Source organism: Drosophila arizonae, chromosome 5 (genome assembly GCF_054131065.1).
Source record: "Drosophila arizonae isolate 15081-1271.41 chromosome 5, UAZ_ARI_1.0, whole genome shotgun sequence".
In the NCBI taxonomy this organism is placed as follows: domain Eukaryota; kingdom Metazoa; phylum Arthropoda; class Insecta; order Diptera; family Drosophilidae; genus Drosophila; species Drosophila arizonae.
Genome location: NC_142925.1, coordinates 3,460,718 through 3,485,389, shown reverse-complemented (window position 1 = coordinate 3,485,389; position 24,672 = coordinate 3,460,718). Strand labels below are relative to the sequence as shown.

Genomic DNA, 24,672 nt, shown 5'->3' with positions numbered 1-24,672 from the left:
ATACTTAACTCTTATACCCAGCCCTGCTTATAAGCTACTACTATCTATACATTCATGCAAACTGACTTCTAGGGTCAGTTTGACTAGTTTCTTATACGCCTTTTCAGTTGATCCTGATCAAGCACAAGTACTATACATAAATACTATCAAAATAAACTGTTTATAGAGAGTTGAATATAAAGATACGAGTGTTTACTGCCCCATCTTAAAAGACTATTATATACTATTGCATATTTAGAATATAGACAACAAAAGTTTGTATACTCGAATAGCTGGCAACTTATGGCCAGCTGAACGAGTTCAATAAAAGTTGAGCACTTACAAACTAGTCTAAAGTCTGTTTAGGCCAAACGTCTGTGCATATACATACCGCATGCCATCGAAGCCATCGTCGGAGCCATTGATTGTGAGCACTGGAGCACGTGCATAGGCTTTGGCCACACGGCGATTGCGCTCAAAGACAATTACTTTGGCCCAGATCTCATCATCGATTTGCGTCCATTTGTCCAGCACTTCCTGTATGTGTTCCTGAAAGAGACAAAGACAAAGAGAGAGAAGGAGAGAGAGGGAGAGTGAGTGTAAGTGTGAGAGAGAGCTTTGCTAAATGGCAGCTTGAGCAATGAAAAACAAAAGACTTAGGCGAGCAACTTACTGCAGACGGCGACAACAACAACAACAGGCTAAGCAAAATCGGCTGCAAACGGCTGTTGCAAATGCAACTAATGCCAGCAATTTTCACTTTCCATCAAATGTGTAACAGTATATGTGCATCTGTGTGTGTGTGTGTAAAGTTTTTTTCGCTAGACAAAGTGAACGGCCTTGTTGGGCGCTTGCGTTTGTGCTTTTATTTTTCACTCGCTTTACTTTTACTATTGCTTTTATTGTTGTTGGTGTTGTTGTCTTTACAGGCATTACGAGCAACTGTTGTTGTTGCTGTTGCTGTTGCTGTTGTTGTTCTTGTTGCTGTTTGTTGAATAAAAGTTAAAATCAAATCGGAGCAAATGCTGGCACGCCAGCGAGTCGTGTTGCAGCAAGACATATAAAATTATAGACAACGTTGTTTACTATTTTATATAGCTACATTTGTATGTAAATGTATGTGTGTGTCTGTGTGTGATTTTGAGATATTTAAAGTGCTGCAAGGCTTTCGATTGCACTAAGAAAATGAAAATGCAGCTCGCTCGCTTTTCAGCTTGCGTCATGCCTAAGTGCACAAGCGCATATTTTACATTTTGATATAGTTTTATCTATGTATATGTATATGTATATATATATACATATATGTATGTAGTATATTATATCTTAAGCATAGGTAGAGGCTGCCTTTTAAATACCATTCAACGTAATCACATTATTTGAGCAAAATATTTATGAAATTTTTCATAGCATTTGGCAACCGGAGCAAACGTCTAGGAAATTATAATTAATTAATTAATTAATTAATTAATTAATTAATTATGAATAGCATTATTTTAGGTCTTATATATTTTGCATGTATGTTCCAGTTCTTAAACTAATTTTGTCTCTCATATTTTTGGATTAATAAACGACCATAAAAAATCAAATTAAAAAAATTAGCATATTAAATTGGCATGGTAATAAATTATTAAAAATTATGGAATTAGTCTAAGCCAAAAAATATGTTTATCTACGAGCATAAAAAGTGTTTTTAGAATTGCTATAATAAAATACGTAAAAAATCCTTGAATATTTATGATTAACACAAATAAAAATAAGAAATAATAACCATACAAAATATATTGTAATAAAAAAGTAATCAAATATATAAAAACAAACCCAGGAAAAGTAACTAAATGAAAAAAAAATAAAAGTAAAATAAAAAAAACATAAAAATGAAAAAAAAAAATATAATAAACAAAAAAGTATAAAAACTATAACTCAATAAAAATAATATAGCCCAATGAAAAAAACTATACACAAAAAATATATTTAACTATAAAAATTAAGTACATATATATATACACATATAAAAAAAAATACAACAATGAAAATAAGATTAGTAAATAATAATTATAACTAAATTTTCTAAATTTTAAATATACTAAACTATGAATTGTATTAAAGTAAAATAAGGTAAGTAAAATTATGTTAGTCATGTAAGCCAAAATGCCATTTGTAATGCTTAATGAACTATCTTAAAGCACATATGAACTTTAGCGCATGCAAATGACTTCAATATCATTTTGAGCTGGTTCATTTAAGTTCACTTCAGTTCAATTTCTGTTGCATTTTTTTCGTTTTCGGAACTACCTCTACCAGACCGTCTCTTGAAGCTTTCAGTCCTCATGCAAAACTGAGCTTTAATGAACTGCGTAAGTGAACTACTTATGTAAGCATATGAGCCACATCACATACAAATCAAATCAACTGGTTCATGACTTCATTTAATTGAAATTTGTGCTGTACTCTTTGTACGACGCTCGCATATAATCAAGGCTGCTGCTGCTGCTGCTGCTGCTGCGGGCACAGCTGGCGGTTTAATGGCGCCGCATTATCATACGGCCAGGCATACACGGATAAAAAGAGTTCAATTAACCCAAACAGAAGAACAGGGTCATAAAGCAAAAGCCATTAGCCCAGTAACCAACATGAGCAGTATTACCCCCCCTCCCCCCTTCCAAAAAAAAACGAACTCTTTTCTGGCAAAGTTCAGACTAAAACACAAATAAAATATGAATAAGGCAAACAAGCTAACGTCTATTTTTTTAGAGTTTTTTTTTTTTTTAGTTCTACATAGAGTTTTTAAAGGGGAGTACGTTAGCTGAAACTCGTCTAGGCTGAGCTCCAGAGCTGGCTGATCCGATGCTGCCTGGCGAGCACATTAAAAATGCAAATAAATCATGTAGTAAAACTTGTTAACCTTTTCGGCTTTGTATAGTTGCGAGCGTGTGTGTGTGTGTGTGTTTGTGGCGTACTTTAGCTTTAATTTGTTGCTGCTGCTGTTTCGAGTCGACAAGCACTTTTGATTTCACTTCAAAAGCTCGCTTAGATTCTTCGGCTACGGGCAGATTCACTTTTGTTGTACAGGTTTTTGCCTCCGTCTGCTTCTTCTTCTTCTTCATCATCTTCAGCCTCTTTTGGCCAAAAAAGAATCTTGTAGGCCAACGCAAAACAAGTTACAAAGTCGTCTTTGTTGTTTTTATTATAAATATTTTCTAGGCCGTTTACTTCCCAAAAAAAAAAAAAAAAAACAACAACAAAATTTTATTGCGACGACCTCAAAATGTCAAAAGTTTCGGTTTGGCAAGCGTTAAGAGGCGCAGCGCCTCTCTATGCACTTCTCAAAGTTCTTGTTAGCTGATATTGGCTAAAAATTAGCACAGCCCCGATATATATTATGCATATATATGTTTTTAGTTATATACATGTTTTTTTTTTCTTTGAGTTGCCCAAAATGCCAATCGATTCTTGAAAAACAAACTGAACTGGTTTTCGTAAGCGCACATTTGTTATGCAAATTATTAACGTACCTATGTATAGCATGGAAATTTGTTTAAGCAACAACAATTACAACAACAACAGCATCAAATATCTATATACAAATCTCTGACGCAAATCGTCTGAGCATGTGTATATAAAAGGCAACAGCAACAGACACACACATTAAATTTCTTACAATATTTAAATAATTTTATAAGAACATATCTAAATAAATAAGCATGTTAATTATGAATTTAAGACACTTATGACAAAGCTGTTTTAAATTATTACTAAAACAATTCAAAGTTTAAAAGAAAATTTAAAAAAAGCCCGTTGAATTTATGTGCAGCTGCTAAAATTAAAGAACGTTGCTCCACAAATATATTAAATATAAAAAATATATTAAAAATAATCTCGAAATGCTAATTTGACTTTCACACTGAGCTTGCCGTTTGCATAGCAAATTAACTGATTAGCTAAGCCATAAGTCATCTACATTCTGAGTACGGGTTAGTCGTTGGTTGAGCATTCAGAGCGAATCGGGTCGCAAGTTTCATGATAATTCCTGAACTCTTAAAATAGTTTTGGATTCCTTTACCTAGCTTAAAATGTTATTTAAGAAATACTAGGAAGTTTCTGTTATTTTGAACCCATTTTCAATGGGAAATCAGGGTATAATGGTTTTGTTAAATATATATTGATTTCTTCATGAACTCATTTGCCATCCTTCAAAATAAATTTTTGATATCTTTTTCAGCTGCAATGTCGTCCCTAAGTATATAATCTTTATCTTATCCTGTTCGTACACTAGAAAGAGTTAAGAGAGCACAGGTCATCCACCTGAGTGCAGTGGCTGCGGTATCTATCGGGTGTTCTCTTTGCATTCAAATTCTATAGAGGTTTTATTTCCTGCATTTTTTGGAATAGGCAAAAGATGAAGACTTCAAAGTAAAACAGCTGTCAAAAGTTAATTTGGCATTCAATGTTGCCACACTTGTCGACATGAGTGAGTGGCATGAGAACCAACAAAAGGCCTCCAAAATATTCATTTCCGAAAATCGAATATACGTCACATGCGGATATTCACTATGCGCTCTACTTTTTGAGCAGAGCTTAGCTAATCAACTTCTTAATTTCGGTAGAAAACTGGCCAAACAAATAAATGCAATAAATCACATGATAAATGTCGATTATATATTGATCTTCGAGTGTTTATGTAGGGGAGGCATAAGTAAAAGTGTTAAAATTATATATGCATTTTTGAATTGAGACGAGTTACCATAAAGGAGCAATTTTCGTTAATGAAATATGCCATTGACATTTAGCTAATATAATTATAAGTCTTATTATTGCCATAACATAAAGCCTTGAGCTTTATATACATATGCCATATATAATATTAACCCAACAAATTTTTGTGTGTATTCAATTTTTAACCGAAAAATTAATTAACAAGTGAGAACGTTGCAGGCAGGTGTTACCGACTGCAGAATACTCATTCACTGTGCATTTGTCAATGGGTAGATTGGAAACAATTTTACACTTTATAATTCGAGGGTAGCTTTAATAGTGCAGATAAAAGTTTCATACATACAGACGTAGGGACAGATGTAGAGACATTGCACAAAACCAAAATACAAAAAATATATATACATACATATAGACAGCTTCTTTTGCTCTGAGCTCTATCCCATCTCAGCTACATATAGTATTTTCATAGTATTTCTCATATTCTTTCTTAGTATTTCTGGCGATACCACAGCTTAGACGACCTTTATGCTCTCTGTTTATCCCCCCCACCAACATTGAAAGTTTTGGTATGTTCTGGCACGCCTCCAACACGGCATGTCACAAATGTGGCACAAGCTGTGCGGGGCTTGTATTTGATTTGTAAAGGGCACAGCTGTCGTTGGGCTGTAATTAAAGCAGCTGTACGTTAGATTTGGCTTTAATAAGTTCTGTAATTGACACCCAGCAGCAAAAAGTGAAACAGCAGAAAAAACACGTGCACAAGTGCAATCAGCACGGAAGTTGCTTTCGGCTCTGCAGAGAATCTAACCAGACTCTGGTGCTGCATCTGCTGCTGCTGCTTCTTCCTCTTCTTCTTCTCTAAGTTTATTAAGTTTGCACTTTTTGTGCAAAATGTTGTTGAACTTTTGCAGTCACGACTTTCGGCTGCGACTGTGGCTGCGGCTGGTGTTCAGCTCCAGCGTCTCGTCGAGGATGGCAACAGATGCGCCAAGCGCTCAAAGTTGACATTTAATAAAATGAATTTGCGGCGCGGCGAGCTTTGTTGCCAATAGATATAATCATCATTTCAAATTGTTATGGACTTGATAAATATATTTCGTAGCGACGTGACAGGTTGCACTCGTTACAGAAGAAATGGTTGTTTATTTATTTTGTTTTCTACTCTTTTTTTTTTCATATTTTATTTTGCATTTGTTTTTTCGCCCCCAAGCGCAGAACTTGAAATGTCGCCTGACCCATTTCCAAAAGCCAACTAATGGCAAAATAAATATTATTTTTGGCTGGTTTTTGAGTAAAAAGCGCTCGCCATCAAGTGGCTCGCATCTCTTAAACATTTGTCTTTGCTTATCTTTTCATTATTTCGCTCTCTAGTTGTTTCTCTGTTTGGTCAATACAAATTTATGTTAATTTCATGCATAGTTTCTTTCGTCTATAATAATAGCTGGCGGTGTCTTCCGTCAGGCCAAATTGATTGATTTGTGCTTATATAACTCTATATATATATAAGAAAAATATATATATCCTTGTTTTATTTTAATATATTATTAATTTTGTGCATGCTTGAACAGGAAACTAAGTAAGAATATTGCAGAAGCATCTAATTAACTGCATAATTACGACAAAATAATGCACAAAGTTTATCCCAAAATCGTTGTTTATGTGCTGTTCATATCATATTATATCATACTCTATAATTACTCTGAACCAAATCTATCATAAATTTCATATATAGATAGATAGATATGATCTTTCTGTAAGGCATATTGAAGCATGAGCCATCTACGACTATTTACTAGAACACCGCATGGGAGATCATGGGAAGGGATAGATGATTATCTATCAAGTAAATCTATAGCTGTAAAATAAATCAAGTAAATCCATACGAATTTCTGATATTTAAGTTGTATTTGATAAGAATAATACTCGATTTATCATTGCCCCAGTAGACGAAGGTAATTTAGTAACTAAGTCAATAACTAAGCAATATTGTATTATACGTGATTTCCCCCTTCTAATACAAAGCCGAATATCAACATGGTAAGGACAAAGCATGAAGTGTCAAGTTTTTAGCTTTCAATCAAACAGATAAACTGACTGACGCATAGAGCTATAGACAGCAAAAATTGTACACAACCAATTTGCTCCCTTGTCAGCTCGTAAACGACTATCGAATGAGATGCAACAAAATTGCGAAGCAGTCACATTTTCCACAAAAACAAAAACATAATTTTCCTGCACGTTGAAGAGCTAAATTACGCGCCAAGCGTACGTGTGCGTGTATGCCTGTGCATGTGTATGTGTGTTTGTGTGTTTGTGTTTGGTGTGTGGTTTTTCCTGCTTGCGCCAACGCGTTTTTGGCGGTGCCAGCAAAATCCTGTTGTACAAAGCCAGCCAAGCAGCCAGCCAGCCAGATAGCGAAACCGAAACCAGGTGAACGAGTGCCCAAACAGGCGCATGGAAGTGGAAGTGGAAAAGCAAAAACAGCACTAACAACAACAACTGCAACAATAACAAGCAGTAGCGAGGCGAAGCGAAGCGAAAACTTGTCAGCTTAGCCGAATAAATGAAAAACTTTCATTTTCATGCTACTTTCGTTGGCATGGAAAAGCGGTTAGAAGAAGAAGAAGCAGGCGAAGAAGAAACAGAGACAGAAAGCAGTCAATCACTTAGCGCAATTGCACTAAAAAGTTCTCCTTTATGCAAAACACAAAACAAGTTCGTTGCCTAAGTCTTTTGTTTTGGTGCTGCATATGGCAGGCAGCGACAACGTTCCCAGCTAATAAATTTGTAAACATTATTGAATATAGTACAAGCCCAACACAGATTGCTCAATAAATGCCCAAAGACAAAAAAAAAAATTAAGGCAAAAAAAAAAAAGAAAACGAATTTTAGTCCGATTCAAAAGGGCCCCCAGAGCTAAGCAAACGACAATAGGAAAATGCTGCCATAATTTGTAGTAGTTTTTGTGTTTTTTTTTTTTTTATTCGTTCATTTCCATGGGAAAAACTAGACGCCTTTTGTATTTTGAGTATTGCTAAATGGAATTATATAGACGCTCACGCCAATTGCGAAACGCGGCGGCGGCTAAAAACGCGTGGGCGTTTGCATTTTTTTCTGGCCCAAAAAAAGAAGAGAAAAAATAGACAAAGTTTTATATGACACAAGGCGAATAAAGTGTCGCTTAGCTTTTGATTTCTTTGGGCGCGGCTTTATGCAAATCCCCCCCAAAAAAAGGGGAGAAAATTTGATAGAGGGGCATAAAAGTGCTCGACTTTGATTGGTTCAAATTGTTCACTGACTGCAGTTAACCCAGTTAAATAATAAACATAATATTTATGGCGACAATAGACGTGAGTGTGTGTGTGTGTGTGTGTGCGTGAGTGTGTGGGCAGCAACGGCATTTGCCAAAAAATAATAAAGCTTAAAAGCGGGCGACAAATTGAACGTTTATGCGTTAAAAAGTATTGCGATGTGGGCTATGAAGTTTGAATATGACATGGAGATATACTTGGAGAAGTAAGTCACAAAGGTCATTCCTAGAAAAGGAAATTTATGATTTATTTATTTAGAGTAAAGGAAGTCAAATTGAAGATATTTAAGTATAAGGGATTGCTTAAGTATGAGAAAAGTTAAAATAGTTAAAGAAAGGTATAAAAGCGAAGAAAGTAAAAGTGTGGGCATAAGTATAAAAAGATTATACGTTTGTCTTATATTTATACCCACACTTATACTCTTCTCTTTTTGCATAAGCTTAAATATTTATATAAGCAACATCTAATATTATATAAGTTTTTACTAAAAAACATTTTGAGCGTAAGTACGAATTATGAATATGTATAATACGTATAACAAAACATATAATAAATATTTATTGTGCCCAAACAAAAGTAAAAAAAAAAAAATAAATAAATAAATAAAATAAAATAAAATGTATTATTAATTAAAACAATTATATTTGTATATATAATATTAGATATATGAAAACCTGATTAGATATATATTACACTAAAATTAAATGAATTGAAAATGTAATATGATATAATTAAAGTATCCGGGCTATTTATTATCTATATGAATATACCTAATTATTAATAAACCTATTACGTTACACATACAACAAATATCAAACAAACATACCTAATTAAATCATGTTGTTTAACTCTTATATCACGCTTATACAAATATTTCAAATATTTGCTTATTTTACTCAAGTTTCTGTTATGTCTTTTGTTGCATATATACATATACCTGTTTTTAGTTAACATATTTCTGCATGGTTAGGTCATGTAGATCTAAAGCATATTGTATTACGATATGATAAATCACGCTATGATTAGCGCATAAACATGACATGAGCTAGAGACAGCAACTAAATGCTGATTTTATTGTCTATTTTGTTTGGCTTAAATGCTGCTGAAATCAATGAGAAATGCCCACACACAGATGAAGAAGCCAACAGCAAACACACACACACACACACACACATGGATAAACACTAGGCACACACACACATACATAGCTGAAGTGAAGCTCGTGCTGGGCTTGTACATTAGGGTTTCATTTTGTTGTTGTTTTCTTCGTGGTGTTGTTGCTGTTGCTTGGAGCTGTCGTTGCGGCAACTGCCAAATGGCCATAGGCAAATTAAAAATGCACAACGCAATGCGATGGCCTAACGGTAATTAATGCAATTGGTCAATACAACAACAGCAGCAACAGCAACAGCACAGATCGCCTGCGGCTAAGGTTTAGTGCGTTTTATGCTGTTGCTGACCTCAATGCAACCGCGTTGCACGTGTCGAGAATATAGCCACACTCTAAAATAGCCACAAATCATAGAAGAAGAAGAAGAAGCAGTAGCATAAGCAATAGCAGAACCAACCAACCAACTGGCCAAGCGGAAGTCAAAAAAGTCTTGAGCTGTCCAATTGTATAAAATCGTGTCGTCTTGCCATGGCCTCCATTTGACTTTATAATTCAGTAGCTGCCAGCCAAACACTTAGCATACTTATACTTATCAACTTATACGTATCTCTTATACTCGTTTGCATAAGTATAATTGCATCAATCATTGTGGTCAGGCTTACCTTATAGAGCTTATCTTTCTGATACCAGACATCTTCCTCCTCCTCTTGTTGGGTGAATGTCTGATCCAGGTTTAGATCATCGCGCGAACGTGATAATATTTTTCTTCTCGAAACCATTTTGACTTTTGTTGTTTAATATTGTTGTTGTTTTTCTTCTTGTTCTCTTCTTGCGGATCCCCAGTCCAGGCGAGAGTCTGCAAAAGATACGACAAGTAAGTCATAAATGTTCTGTTTGTGAATATGCATGGGATGTTGTGTATTTTGGCTTTAAAGTCTGCCGACGTATTTAACCATCTAACTGTAAATACCAACATTCTTCGTCTCTCTCTGTCTCTCTCTTTGGTTCAAGAACTTTTCTCTTTTATTTTATTTGGGTGCTGACAGGCTTCACACTGTGCAGCGTCAAATTGCAAACCAAACAGTGAAAGAACCAAAAAAAAAAAAAAAAAGTAAATAAAAATCAACGCTGGGTCAACGCACTCACAGCACAATAATAACACATATTGTTTATGACCCGACTTCCTTTTTACAAGTCATCCCAATTCGGCCTCTCAGCTGTGTAAACTTGCGATTGTGCCAGCCCCTGTTACCCAATAAAGCTTTCGAGCTGGAGCTGGAGCTGCAGTAGGTGTACCTGCAGTTGGCATGCGCCTGCCTGATATTATTTGCATTGTCTGAAGTTGATATAATTGTTTGTTTAAGGTAGAGTATACGAGATCTATATGCATTTCATGTTGAGATTGTTATCGCATGATATGCAATGGTTTGAATGAATAAAAAGTTTATTAAATATACTTAAAACCTCGATAGGAGGAGTGGAAATGGAATTTTAAGTTAATCCATTTGATATTAAAGTTTTTTTTTTTTTTTTTTATTAATGCAAAAACAGCTAGTTACTAATCGAATAATACGTTTTTATTTTCTACTTTTAGGGGGATATAAAAACGATTCAGTATCTATACTTTGAAAATAATACAACGAAATAGCAACACTGACGACCTGGAAACGAATAAAATTAATTATAGCTATTGGGTATGCAACTTCTATCAATATAATACTAAATGAAGTTTTAAATGCCATGTTAAGTCTCAATCAGAACATCTTCCATTTTCCCAGAGTGCAATAAATAATCTTTGTTCTTCTTTCCATTTTCATTCAGCTTGGAATCAGTGTGCGCTATGGGACTTTGGCATTTTTATGACCTGCCAACAGAATTTATGTAAAACATGCAATTTTTATTGAATTACTTGTCATTTTGGTCGGGCTCTCAGCCCAGACGACGCATCGTAGATACAGATACAGATACAGATACAGATACAGACAAATGAATATCACCTGTGTGTGTAGTGTAGGCCTTCGCAAGCAAAAACAAAAAAGCAACGGCCAGGGAAGAGAGAAAATATAATCATAAAGCACAATGGTAAAACAAAGGCAAAATGAGCCAAGTCGCTTGTTGTTTTTTTTCTGTGTTTTTGCTTTGTTTTCATGGCTCAGTTTGTCAAGTTGATGAAAAAACGCTCATTGCATAATAAACACCTCTTGGAAACTGGCCCCAACGATCAACGCGCGTAGCGGCAAGCTTTTTAGTACCGCTCTTCGCTCCCTTTCTCCCTTTTTTTGTGTTAGACTATGCTCACACACACAATCTCTCTCGCTCTCTCGCTCGCTCTTTCTCTCTCTTTCTTCATATGCAAATGTGTGAGGTTCGCTAACCTGTTGTCATATTTATACGCTTTGTTGCTGCTATTGTTGTTGTTATTATCATTATTATTAGTGTCTATAATTGTCTGTCAGCTTTCTTTTGCCGAATCGGCTGAGTGCCTGATTGACTGATTGACTGCTTGACAGCCTCAACTTTAGGGGGATGCTGGCTGCTTGTTGTCTAGCGGCTTATGGTGCTGCCTGTTTTGTTAGCCATAAATTTTCAACGCCTTTTGCGCAATTGCAGCCAAACGATGTACTCGCACTCGTACTCGTACTCGCACTCAATACTCGATACTCATACTTGCAATCGTACTCGATTCGCATTGTCAACAATCGGCGCCATTTTGCGCGATAGATTGCAATCGCATAACAAATGTTGCCTGCTGCATTTATGCAACAAAAGCCGTTAAATTGTACGACTGTCTGACAATTTTTTTTTCTTTACACCGTTCGTTTTGTCTCCATCGCTGCATCTGCATCTGCATCTGTATCTGCATCAGTGTCGCTTTAAGCCCAAAACATTTTAGCTAGTTTATTGAGCTGCATTTTCGCTGTTTTTGCACCTTTCAATTTTGGCTGCCATTGTTAAACATACAAATATACAGACAGATAAATATATATACATATGTATGCATATATGTAGGATACAGCCTGTCCAGACTATTGTTATTTATACATCCTACCTATAAACCAGCACTTCAACTATATAGAACATCGTGTCTACTCCCGTTTGCCTGTTCTGACATGGCACGTACAACGTGTACAAGTACTCCAGGCGCAGACGTGTTCTAGTTTGTGCCCGACGAGCAATTACGTGAATAGCTTGCCAATGATATGAGCAATTGGTTATAGCATAGATGCATATATTAAAATACACTAAAAACGGCATAGCTGACTTTATTGTAAAGCTTGAAACGCAAAGCTATGCGACATAGAACTGCTGAGCAACAGTTGCGTAGCAGTGCTCTGGCCTGGGGGTGGAAATGTTAATTAACATAGCAGTATCGGCAACAATTAAATATCGTAAGGATTTAAATTGCGAATTGCAGAGGTGAGGTAAATTATCGATTAATTGCAACTATCGAAAGCACTAACATTTCAAAATTTGCAGACTTGCATATTATATTTTGCATTAAAAAGGGTATTTGAAATGCCACTTGTTTTTATAACTCTGCTAAGCTCATTTAAGCAAAGTCTGAACAAGTGGCAACATTTGTTTATCACAGCTTCGGTCTGCCAATTAAGTTGGCCGGCAATTTCGTTGCAATTTTATGTGCATTCTTTATGGTGCATGCGAAATTAAACAGAAAAATGGTTTTAGCTGGATTTTGTTCTTGGAACATTTATAAACACAAAAATGCTGACAGTTCAAAAACTCGATGCAAAGTTCTGATAACTGTGATGCTGAAGCAGCAGCAACAATAACAACAACAATTAAGTGGTGCTCAAATATCCTGCATACTCATAGCGGATGGAGGCCGGCCCCTGGTATGCTGGCATATTTCTGTTAAAAGAACAGCTTCAAGATGAGCAAAAACTAGGGAAACGCCTGTGTTTTTGCTTACGAGCCGTTGAAGATGTTCTTCTGTCGTTGTTGGTGGGGCTTCTGTAAACAGGTCGAGTGCTGATGAGCGGCACTTGATGCTGCCGCTGGCTGAGATGAAGTCTTTAGCATCAGCTGCATTTGTTGTTGACTTTGCTGATTTGCCCGCATTATTTCAAGCATATATTTACTGTTATATTTCACTGTTGACTGCAGAAATTACAAAGCGACTTGCATCTCACACAGCTATCGCATTCACTTTCAAATTTTTTCTCTCAATTTGATTTTTGTTTCATTTTATTTAAGTCCTCTGCGCGCACACGCACAAATTTTTCAAAACGACTTTCACAAACAAAACGTAAGTAAAAGTAATAACAATAACCTTTGTCTTTGATGGCTTGCAGCCAAATTGGCATCATTTAAATAATGTCAATTAATCAGAGTTTGTTATAGTACTTATATATGTATATATAACTAGTCGAGTTATTGCCAAACATATCCGACAGCGATTTGAATGTAAATTGACGAATGCTCAACTTTCACAATTAAATTGTTTATTGCACTTTTTTTGTGTTTAGCCTAGCTGCTGCTGCTGCTACTACTGCTTTAATAAAATCATCAGCAAAACTTTAATTCAATTATAGAAAAACGTAAAAATTACTTTCCGCAACAAACGTGAAGTTCATTAACATCTCGCAGCTCGCAGCATCTGCTCACACACACTCACTCACACACACACACACTGATTTGTCGCCATAAAAGTGATAATAAAAAAAAAAAAGAAAAAATTGCTTTCGCTATTTGAAATATTTCCATTGCGAAATTAATGATCAAACGGAAATGGAAAGTAAATTATTTCGCAAAATGGGAAAAATCTCCAAAAAAATTTTGGATATAATGTCAGCGCAACAAATTTGTGCATGTTGCAAGCGCCGTCTGGCCAAGTTCGTTGCCTCAGTCTTTTGTTTCAACTCGACTTTCCAACAGAACTTTCTATGCACTGTGCATCCAGTGACAAGGGATGCATACTAAATACTTGCCACGACGCTTTTATGAATGAAAGCGTAATTTTTTGTTTTCTTTATCGTTTTACGAGAATCAATAAAGAATTTATCATATTGCTGATGACAAACAGCTCATTGTCATAGTCATAGTTAGATGTAGACAGACAGCGCTTGCATATTAATCATTCGGCATGTAAATTTACTTTAAATGGGTGTGAAGTGGGCCTGCTTGGATATACATATGTATATTCTAACAATTGTTGTTGTTGTTGCTGTTGCTTTTACTGTCTGTCTATCTATCTGTTTGTTGTTGCTGTTGCCTGTCTGCCCGGTCATTGGCTGCAGTCGTCGCTCGCTTTGTGATGGCCACTTTTTCGCATTAATATTTACCGGCTGCCGACTGCAAATAGTTTTCAGTTCGTTTACCCAACGCTCGTCATTGTTTAAACAGAGTTCAAATGCAATTGCGAATGCGTCACGAGATTTGAGAGCTTCGCTGTTGCTGCTGCTGCTGCTGTAAACACAGAGCACGTGTTGTCTGTTTGGCCAGCAACAGCAACAGCAACAGCTGCTGTTACTGCTGCCTCGAGCTGTTTGTGAGTGTGTGTATGTGTGTGTGTGTGTGAGAGCACTTGCGCTTTGTCTAGCTCATTTGTTTACATGCGACAAATGTGGGCAGGCTTCACACAAAATGAAGCAGTTGACATGCCTAACAATATTTGACTGTATGTGTGTGTGTGTGTGTGTCGGTGTGTGTTTAGGCATGTGTGTGGGTGAGCTGAGGTGTGCGCTTGAGTGGGTGCTTGTTGCTGCATTGAGCGCCGTCACATTTTGGCACTGATTGTCATAGTGCTGCCTATTTAGCCTTTTTCCTGACAGATCTAGCCTATTTGTTAGCTAACTTTACTTGTTGATTTCTCATTTAAATTTTAAACTCACTTAAACTTGTGGAAGATGAACAAATAGATTTGTTGGCTTGATATAATGTATGGTTGTTCTTCTGATTTTGATTGTTGGACTGCCCGTCCACCTGTCTATTGGGCTGTCTATCCATTTGTCTCTTCATCTATCCGACCGTTCATTCCTTCGACCTTCGACTATTCGACGGTCAGTTCATTCGATCGATCGTCCATTCCATCATCGGTTCTTCAGCCCATCAGCCCATCAGACCGTCCGTTCTCTTACTATTCGTCCATCGTCTATCTGCCCATCCGTTCAAGCATCAATCCATCCTCCTCCTCGCGTGTCTATGTCTTCTACTGTCTATGCCTTCGTTTTCATATCTCTTCTTCCATCCCTCCTTCATCTGTCCTTCCCTTCAGCTGACCGTTTTTTGCCTACCTATCCCACAACCCATGGGATAGCATAGCATTTCGGCATTATTAAAGCGCGAAAGCTGAAATATTGTCTATATATTCGTCCGTTCATCAGATTGTGTGTCAAGTTCTACTTTTTGGATACGCCCACTGGGCGGCATGGCTAATTTTGAATTACTATATATTTTTACAAAAGAAACTCTCTCCCTATGCCATAGAAATTTTCGGTTTTTGGCTAGAGAATTGGAATTTGAAATATTTACCCGAGCACGCTGATTAAGGGCGTGGCAAATTGGGAATAGTTTCCACAATTATTAGCTTGAAATTTTGTAAATGGGTTAATGTTGAGCTTCCCAACAAACTGTCAAAAAAGTTATGCATACACGCCCATAGTGGGCGTGGCGTATCAAATAGTATCAAGCACAGTGTTAGAGCTGAAACTATGAAGACTTTTTCGGCTGAAAGTGACTCTATAGATATATAGATGTATGTAAATATATGTGTCTGGTATATATATACATATAAATAGCCATTTTCATCTTCGTTGCCAGCATCCAAAATCATTTAGTTGCCCAGCTGCAGCAACAAACACAAATATGCCAAATCATTTGCCAAATGTGGCGCACAAAATGTTAAGGTCAAGCCAAAATTTTCAAAGCTAGAAAGTAAACGTTGTTGTTGTTGTTTGATTTTGTATTTATATTTCATTAGCGCTCGGGTTCATTATGTAACCAGAACCGACTTGAAAGCTGCGCTAATGAAGCGCGCTGCCTTTGGTCTGGGAAACGAATCATTTGATACTTTCGTCTAATGCGCTCGGCAGCATCTTCTCTTTCTCTTTCTCCTTCTCACCTCTCTCTTTCTCTTTCACAAGGCAAAAGAATTTTTCGCTCTGGCAGCAATTTGATTGATTGGCCACGGCCAGAAATAAACAAACCCAAAGTTTTTGCTAGAATCGATAGCCACATATATGTATGTATATATAGGTATGTATCTGTGGCTAAAACGAAAATCTTTTCACAGAGCCTGCTCGAAATTCCCGCTGGGGGTCAAGCCGAGCGCCGCGAAGTTCAAGATTCGCTTGGCCATTGATTTTCTAAACGAATTAAATTAAGCAGTCATTGACTTCATACATGTGTGTGTTGTCTATCTATATAATGAGAAATTATACGTAATATTTAGCGGCTTAATGCGTATTATTCGAGTACTCGAAAGGCAGAGGCCAGTGCAGAGGTGAAGGCGAGGGCAGAGGCGGAGGCTGTGTGGATATGGCTAATCAAATGCTTTAATTTGCATAACAAATGCCGTGAAAGTGTTTTTTGGCAGCGAGTGCACGGCTCAGTTAATCGCACTACGTTTGGGGTTAAGGTTTTCATTATGCAAATTACATACATATACGTATATGTATGTATGTATATATAGTATATACATCGCGTGCGCAAATAGGAAGCTAATAGTGCAAATATCTGAAACAGCAGCCGAACATACTGAAACAATGTCTTGCGGAACTGCCGCTGCTGCTATTTAACACCTGAGCGCCTCGCTGGCAACACCTGGCGAATCAAACACACACACACACACACACTTGTATACATATTCATATTTACATACAGATAATTAAAAATTTATATGCATATTTCGCAACGCATATTTCCCTTTAGCCGCACGCATCGTCTAGCTGACGCGCGGCTTAGCTTAGCTCTCATCATTCACGCAATTATTGAATGAAACTTGTGTTAAATCATAAGGTTTTACAATATATATTGTGTGCTCGTTTTCAGCTGTTGCTGCTGCTGCTTCTTTTTCTTCCATCATGTAACTGTCAACGTGTGTTGCAAGCGACAAAAAAAAAAAAAAAAAAAAAAAAACCAAAAAAATGAAAACAAACTAAACGAAAAACGAAAATCGTCGACTTTGAGTTAACATTTCAATTTTTTGTTTTTGTTTTTTCTGTTGTAACTAGATTTGATTGATTTTTATGGCTTTTCGTCTCGGTCTCTCTCTCTCTCTGTCTCTGTCTGTCTCTGTGTGCGTAAGTTCATTCAGCAGACGCTCAAAATGTAAATTTAACAAATGGCTTGACACGTCTTGATGCACGAGTGCAGTAGGAGCTGCTAAAGTCGAATATGAACAATTTAATTGTTTTTCAAACGAAAGACTTAGACAACGAACTTGTAAAAATAGCCAAAAAAGGCTAAAATTTGTTGTTGTCCTGCTTTGTGGCATACGTATATGGCTAGCTAAACAAATGACTTAGGCAACAAACTTGTATTCTGTTATTCTGCATATTGTATGCCAAATGACTTAGGAAACGAACTTTGTGCATTACTAGCTGCTTTTGCTATAATAAAGCTACGCGTTTCAGCCAATGACTTAGACGACGAACTTGCTGCATTTAAGACAAATGACTACACCAAGGCTAAAATCGATGCTGTTGTTAATCAAGTCCAACATAAAAACTAAATATTCCGAAAATTGTTTGAAAACAAATGACTTAGGCAACGAACTTGTGGCGTTTTGGTGAATGGCCTAAAAATGCTCGAAATTGTTATTGTCCTGCTTGAAATTTTGTTGCGCATGCAAATTGTTTGCTTAACGAATGACTTAGGCAACGAACTTGCAGCAGGTTGGCTGTTATCCTGCTCACTCTGAGCTCGCTAAAAGTGGAGCTGAGCTAGGTTTTCTTTATTTCCAAAAAACTTTAGGCTATGGCCTCAAACTGTGGCATTCGCTGTTGCATCATAGTCAAACGTTTTGGCCGCTTGCCTAATGAACCCGCCGCGCACCATTAATCAATGTGAGAAATGGAAAATAAAACGAGTGCAGCAGCCCAGCCGTGTGGCAGGTGTTATCGAAAACTGGCTCACAGGGCGATGCGTCCACTTGGAAATCAAACGAGTTGACACTCTCATTACACGAAAACAAAGTTTTGTTGGCTACATAAAAAAAAAGCTAGGCTTTCCGCATTTTTTGGCGCGTTTTTTCAAGATTCGTTACGTTTCTTTGTTTTGGTAGCAAAACTTGAGCGAACCAAAAACAGACGAGTGCAGGCCAAAAAAGAGCTTATGGATGTGTGAGTGAGTGTGTGTGTGTGAGGTGAAAAGCGAAGCACAGAAATTACTTGCAAAAAGAGTAACAACAACAAACGAGAAACAACAACAACAACAACAACAACGTTTTAGCGGCTGCTTTCGTTTTCAGTTTTCATTTGGCCTGCACGCTTCAACTGGCTATTGCCCGTCTGGCTGCTTGGCTGGCTGCCTACCACACAGCGCGTCATGGCGTGCAGCTCATGTAAACGTAGCAACAGCAACAACTTAAACAGCAACAACAACAACAACTGAGACAACAACAACATCAACTGTGAGCACTAAATTTTCCACGAGCGACTGAGTTTGAAAACGAAACTGAAATTTCTTTCTTTCAACATTTGTAAGAAGTAAAGCAAAGCAAGTAAAAGTGCTCGAGAAAGTAAGGCACGACTAGAAGATACCCTAGGTAAGAAAGTGTAGTGTGAAGAGGCGTAATTGAAGAAGGTCTTAGGATTATCAACCTAAAATAGTTCTATTCGATATAAATATCGATCACAGGAATAGCAAACTTATCGATAATTCAGAATAAATATGAAACATAGACAAGAGATACCTAGAGGAGCAGACGGACAGTTAGAGATAGAGATAAGGACATAAGACAGACAGAAGATTCGATAAAGGAATAAACCTGGAAATAGATAGAGTCTCAAAGAGTCGCACATAGATAGACAGATAGATGGCAGAGAGACAAAGAGAGAGGGAGAAAGACAGACAAATAGACAGAGGAATAAATCGGGAAACAGAAATAGTTCCACAGAGTCGCACAGTGATAGGCGGAATGGGAGTGGGTGGGAGAGGAGCAGGCGGAGAGAGAGAGGAAGAGAAAGAGAGAGAGAGAGAGTTGCATACACAGAGGTAAATTGGCAGCTTAACTCTGCCTGCACACCTCAGCCAAGCTCAAGCCAACGACACAGCCTTCTTCCGTCATGTCATATAATATTTGCACAAAAAACAATACACCCCATTTAGTCACTTACAATGGGTATTGAAAACGTTGCGAGTTACGTTGACCATCATTAGTTGGCTTAATAAATGTTCGCTGAATGAAAGCAGCGGCTATTTAAGTTGGCTTTTTTTCATATAAATACAATACTTTTTTTTTGCTGATTTGTGCTTATCACACGCCTGCAATCAGCAACAACAGCAGCAGCAGCAGCAGCAGCAGCAGCAAAAGTTTTAAATCTCTGCTTTTCACTTTTTCAAATGGCCCTACGAAAGTTTTTTTTCGGCTTTTATTTATTAGAGATTGATGATGCTGCAGCAACGGCGGCGGCAGCTGCTGACGAGCGGAAATATGAAGTAAGATAGCTCATAATATTTTTCACTGTGTTTGTGTTTGTTTGTTTAACAAGCGTTTTGTTTGCCTGATTGCAGCGGTCAGCACAGAAAGAGACAGCAATACAAACAATAACAACAACAACAACAACATGAGCACACAACAAACACCTTTTGTGGCCTACGCGTGCACTTAAAACACAATTCAGATAGCCGCGAAACAATGTTCAATGATATAATGTTTTAATAAAGAGATTTAAAGCGCGACTTGGATGAGGCTGTTGCTGCTGCTGCTGCTGCTCTTACTTCTATGATAAGCCATTAAGGCGCATCTATAGTAACCTAGTCTGCGTGACCACGTGCCGCAGCCCTGTCTAAGTACTACTAATAATAATTTAACAATTTAATTAGCGCTCTCAGTGAGCTTTTATTGTTATTGTTGCGGGCGTTAACAACTTTCAGCGTGCTGTCCATGATATGTGTGTCGACCTGTAGTTAGTAGACCAATAAAAGTGTGTGTTTCTTATTTTGTAGACAATGGAAATAGCTGTCGGGCAGTTTCTAAGTGTTCAGGGAGCATCCATTAGAGTTGAGGCTAAAGAATTATATATATTTTATATGTACTATAAAGTGAAGAAAGTTTGAAGGGTAAAAAAAGAAGAAAACTCTAAAGCTAAATTTCTTGTGAATATTAAAAAAATAAAATAAAATAAAAATAAAAACATATTTCTGTAGCAGTTCTGGCATATGAAAACTTTTTGTTAACTATACAACAAATAAATATATCCATATAGTTACTTTCGGCCAAGGTTATTTATTTTTTTCGATTTTAGAATTATGCATGGAAAAGCAGCAGATCATAGAAATATTAGAGCTGGGCTGGTTGAATAAAAATAACTTGAAAAATATTATCTTGTGTAACTTTTAATAAAGTATTTTGAATAATTTAAAATAACAATGTTCCATTATTACATATTTACTGAATTTTGTACTTTGATTCTATAATCCAAATATGAAGCTGAAAACTTTGGCAATAAAAATATTTTTTATTATTATTTTTAATTTATTTTTTTATTTTTAAAAAGAAAAAATGTTTAGTGAAGAAAACATTTTTCATTTTACAAGAAAAAATCAAACTTTTTGTCTAAATTCTTTCCTGCAAAGTGGAAAATGTATGCTACAGTATAAAAATTATTTCATTATAAAAAGAAAAATAAATAAAAATAAAACATATATTTTTATAATTTTTTTTTATAGTAAAATAATTTTTAATTTTTTTAATTTAAAATAGCCAAAATCCTAAGCTTTTTATTTTCATAGTTATATAAGATGCTAACAAAAGTAAATTTGTATATATATAAATTTAAAAAAATTATATTTAGTTTCTTTTTTTGTTTAATCCACGGCGAAGCCTTTTAAAGGTCTTCGAGGCATCGATCGATGTTCTCGAAAGTTTCGTAATAGTATTAATTTAGAATATTTGTTTGCTTTGTCTACAAATTTGCATTTGCTGCGCATCTGATTAGCCCATTTTTTGTGAGCCGAGGACATTTGGCTAATGAATAACGAACATAAATTGTACTTCGACAGCTTATATATATAGAGATATATGTGTATATATATGCATAGATATAAGTCAAAGTCAGCTCATAAAAATGCGCCGCGCATTTGTGAATAGAGAAGCAAAAGAAATTTAATTTTTTTTTTTCGCCAGGCCTAAAGAATGAAATGTGTGGACAAAAGTGTGACACCAATCTATAGAAGCTTTAGAAATATATTTATATATACATATATATAGGTATGTGTGCATGGCCGTTATATATGCAAAAGTTTGAGTGAAGGGGGCTTAGCTTAGATTTTTGTTTTTTTTTCCGTCTTTTTGGCAGTCATGCACTTTGACATGGCTTAACGGATATATATATAAATATATATATATATATAAATGTGTGTCGATTGTGTTGTTTGTATTTTGTGCATTGCGCATTGCCTTTTTTGTGTCATTGCTGTTGTTGTATTTGGTTGCTGTCATTGCGTTTGTAACTTTGCCACGACCTTTTTTATGTCTGCGCGCACGAAAACTCATTTGTTCATGCATATTGTTGTAGCCGTAGCTGTTGTTGTTGTAGTTTTTCTTTTGTTGCTTCTGAGAAAATGAAGTCAACTGTTGTTGTTGTACGCCTTGTGACTGACATTTCCCATTAAATTGCCACGTTATTGTCTAAGAGACTTGCGTTGTTTTTCAGATGCTTCTCGCTTAGTTCTGGCTGGCTTGCTTGTGGGCAAAGCAGGGGGTGGTTAGGGGGGTGAGACTAAATTTGTGCATATATTTTTTTTGAGTTTTTTGAGTTCGGCCTGTTGCATTTTCAACACTTCATACACTGAGAGCGCCGAGCGTGTCTGTCTGCCTGTAGCTTCTCTCTAGATTTTTTTTTTTTGGTGGGTGGGAGGAGAGGGGGCTGGCTTTGCTACTTAGGCGCTTTTATGCGATTGTTTACATTTATGGCTGAATAATTGGGCGCCTCGGCTGCTACTGCAACGGCTGGGGCAACTGCAACTGCAACTGCAACAAGTTTTTCTGGCTGCACTTTAATTGCCGCCCACTGCATTCGCTGACTGACTGAAGCCAAGTCGAGCCGCGCCGCGCCGCACCGCACTGCGACTTCCTTCCTTAACAATTGTCGCAACACCTACCAGCAATTCTTCTCATTTCAGTCTCGGTCTCTGTCTCAGTCTCAGTCTCAGTCTCATCTCTGTTTTGGGCTTGTGCTTTATTAACTGCATTTGTTTTGTTAGCTTCGTTGTTTATTTTATTTTTTTTTTCTTTTTTGGAGGCGTGCTGACAGCTCATCACACACACACACACACACAGTCACATGCTCAGGGTCAGAGCGAGCTGGCCCAACTAACTGGAGCTTGACATTGTGTGGCTCTCTTAATTCTGCACTAATAGTATTTAATTAAAGCCGCAAAACATGGATATTAGTTCCATGTGTGGACAACCTTGACAACAACAACAACAAACGCATGGAGAAACATTTTTCAAAAATATTTTAAATGCAAAGCAGCAGAGACAGATGGATATATAACTATATATATTTGTATATATATACATATATATTTAAGCAGGAAGTGCACAACAATGCACACACACACACACATACACTCATGCACACACTTGTATGTTATGTGTTCGCCCGCCTTCCTACGCCTTGGGCTAAATGTTACGCATACGCCGCGAGGGCCGCATTGCATGCGTTGCATGCAGCATGCAGCATGCACCTCTGACATGCTACTCACCTTTTGCTCAATTAGTTTTTTTGTCTGTGTCGAAATTGTTTGGCACACACAATTTTCCCAATGATTACGTTTGCATTCAGCTCTCGTTGCACTTGCAGCAGCTGCAGCTGTAATTGATTCCAATTGATTTGTGTATAATATAAGTATAATTTCTTTATAATATTTTTATATTTATATATAATTTTATTATAATTTTATTTTATTTCTAATTTATTTTGCATTAATTCAGTTAGCTTTTCACTTTCGTTTGTTTGTCTGGCATTTCACTTGGCCAGCCGAAAAAAAACTCGTTTCTTTAAATTTCTTTAAACTATTTCGTTTTATCTATTTTATTATATTATTTTCTTTTTTTTATATAAAAATTGTTTATTTAATTATAATTTTCTGTGCATTTTTCTCTACGCTTTTACCGCAGTTTTATTTGTACAAATTTCTAATTAAAGCAAAGAGTTTTTTCTATGCTTTTGCTTTTGCTTTGCTTTTGATTTATATTTGCATTTCTTTAACTATTTTTCTATGATTTTTTTCTTTTCAATTTTTACTTATTTGTTTTGGTTTTGGAACGCACTTCAGTTGCATAACGACTGCGCGCACTAAACAAATTTTTTTTTTTTATAATTTTTTTATGATGATGATGACGAAGAAGAGAAGAGACAGCAGCAGCATCCGATGATGCTGCTGATGATGAGCTTGTGTGTGGGTTTTTTATTTATTTGTTAAATATTTTTGTTGTTTTGTTAATACCCACTGTAACACGGCACCAGCTAACACGACGTGTGTGTGTGTGTGTAAATGTTGAGCGTGTGTGTGTGTGTTTGTTTGTTTGTGCCGCAGCGACAGCAACAAAAGCAACTAGCAAACGCACTCGACGACTTTCGCGACACGACTGACGGCCAAGACGTTGTTGGCCTGGCTAACTGGCTGGCTGGCTGGCTAGCTGGCCTTACCGTAAGTTCGGTTACGTTGTCGAACGGGCTTCGGCTGCTTGAAAACTTTTATTCTGCTTTGAGTTTTTTTTTTCTTGTTGCTTCATGGCTCAACTGGGCTTAATAGCATTTAGCGTATCGCAGAGCACCGAAAATAAAAAGTCGAAGCTTTTTGGCCGAGCTTCGGCATGGCTTAAGAGCGCCCACAGATCGTTACTCTCTTAACCATGGCTAAGACCGGCTCTCTTCGCCTCTTTCGTAAAGGTTGTTCGCTGCGCTGATTTGCATATATCTAGCATAAATCAAAGCAGCTTTCTACGTGTTAATTACATCATCCGACAGATGCGCCCAGACATTTCTTTTTGCTAAATATGTGATTTTTATTATTTGTATTTTTTTAAAATCAATATTTTTATTTTTATAGAATTAAGCAGTTTCTTTTCTCGTCGCATTTATCATTTCGGCTGGCTTGAAAGCTTTTGCGCCCAGGCACTGGCACTAATATATGGCTTATATATGTATGCATGTATGCACATGTTTAATACATTTAACGGTATTTTTTTAAGGCGCATCTTGCTCGCTTTATTCTAATGGTTTTTGCGTTGAAGGTCAGCGCAGCAAAATGTCAAAATGCTTTTTAGCCGTGAATGTGAATTACACAAAAAGGGAAACAAATAAATATAAATACAGTAAGCGACGCCCACACGAAAGACTTAGGCGACAAACGCCACACTCGGGC

General features: G+C 36.7%; 1 protein-coding gene across 5 annotated transcripts in view; it reads right to left on the bottom strand.

Annotated features, from left to right (window-relative positions):
* The window catches only part of exp (expansion), a 40,075-nt gene extending 16,110 nt beyond the window's left edge, over positions 1-23,965 (bottom strand). Inside the window, exons 1-4 of one of the 5 annotated variants that reach the window (XM_089471123.1) lie at positions 23,576-23,965; positions 23,008-23,114; positions 9,777-9,970; positions 371-528 (exon numbers count right to left, since the gene is read on the bottom strand). In XM_089471123.1, the coding sequence (XP_089327249.1) occupies positions 371-528; positions 9,777-9,893 (275 nt within the window). In that variant the 5' untranslated portion in view covers positions 9,894-9,970; positions 23,008-23,114; positions 23,576-23,965. The remainder of the gene's footprint in view (positions 1-370; positions 529-9,776; positions 9,971-23,007; positions 23,115-23,575) is intronic. The other 4 variants (XM_018011348.2, XM_089471121.1, XM_089471120.1 and 1 more) reach the window with 4 other exon arrangements.
* Between the last annotated feature and the right edge of the window lie 707 nt (positions 23,966-24,672).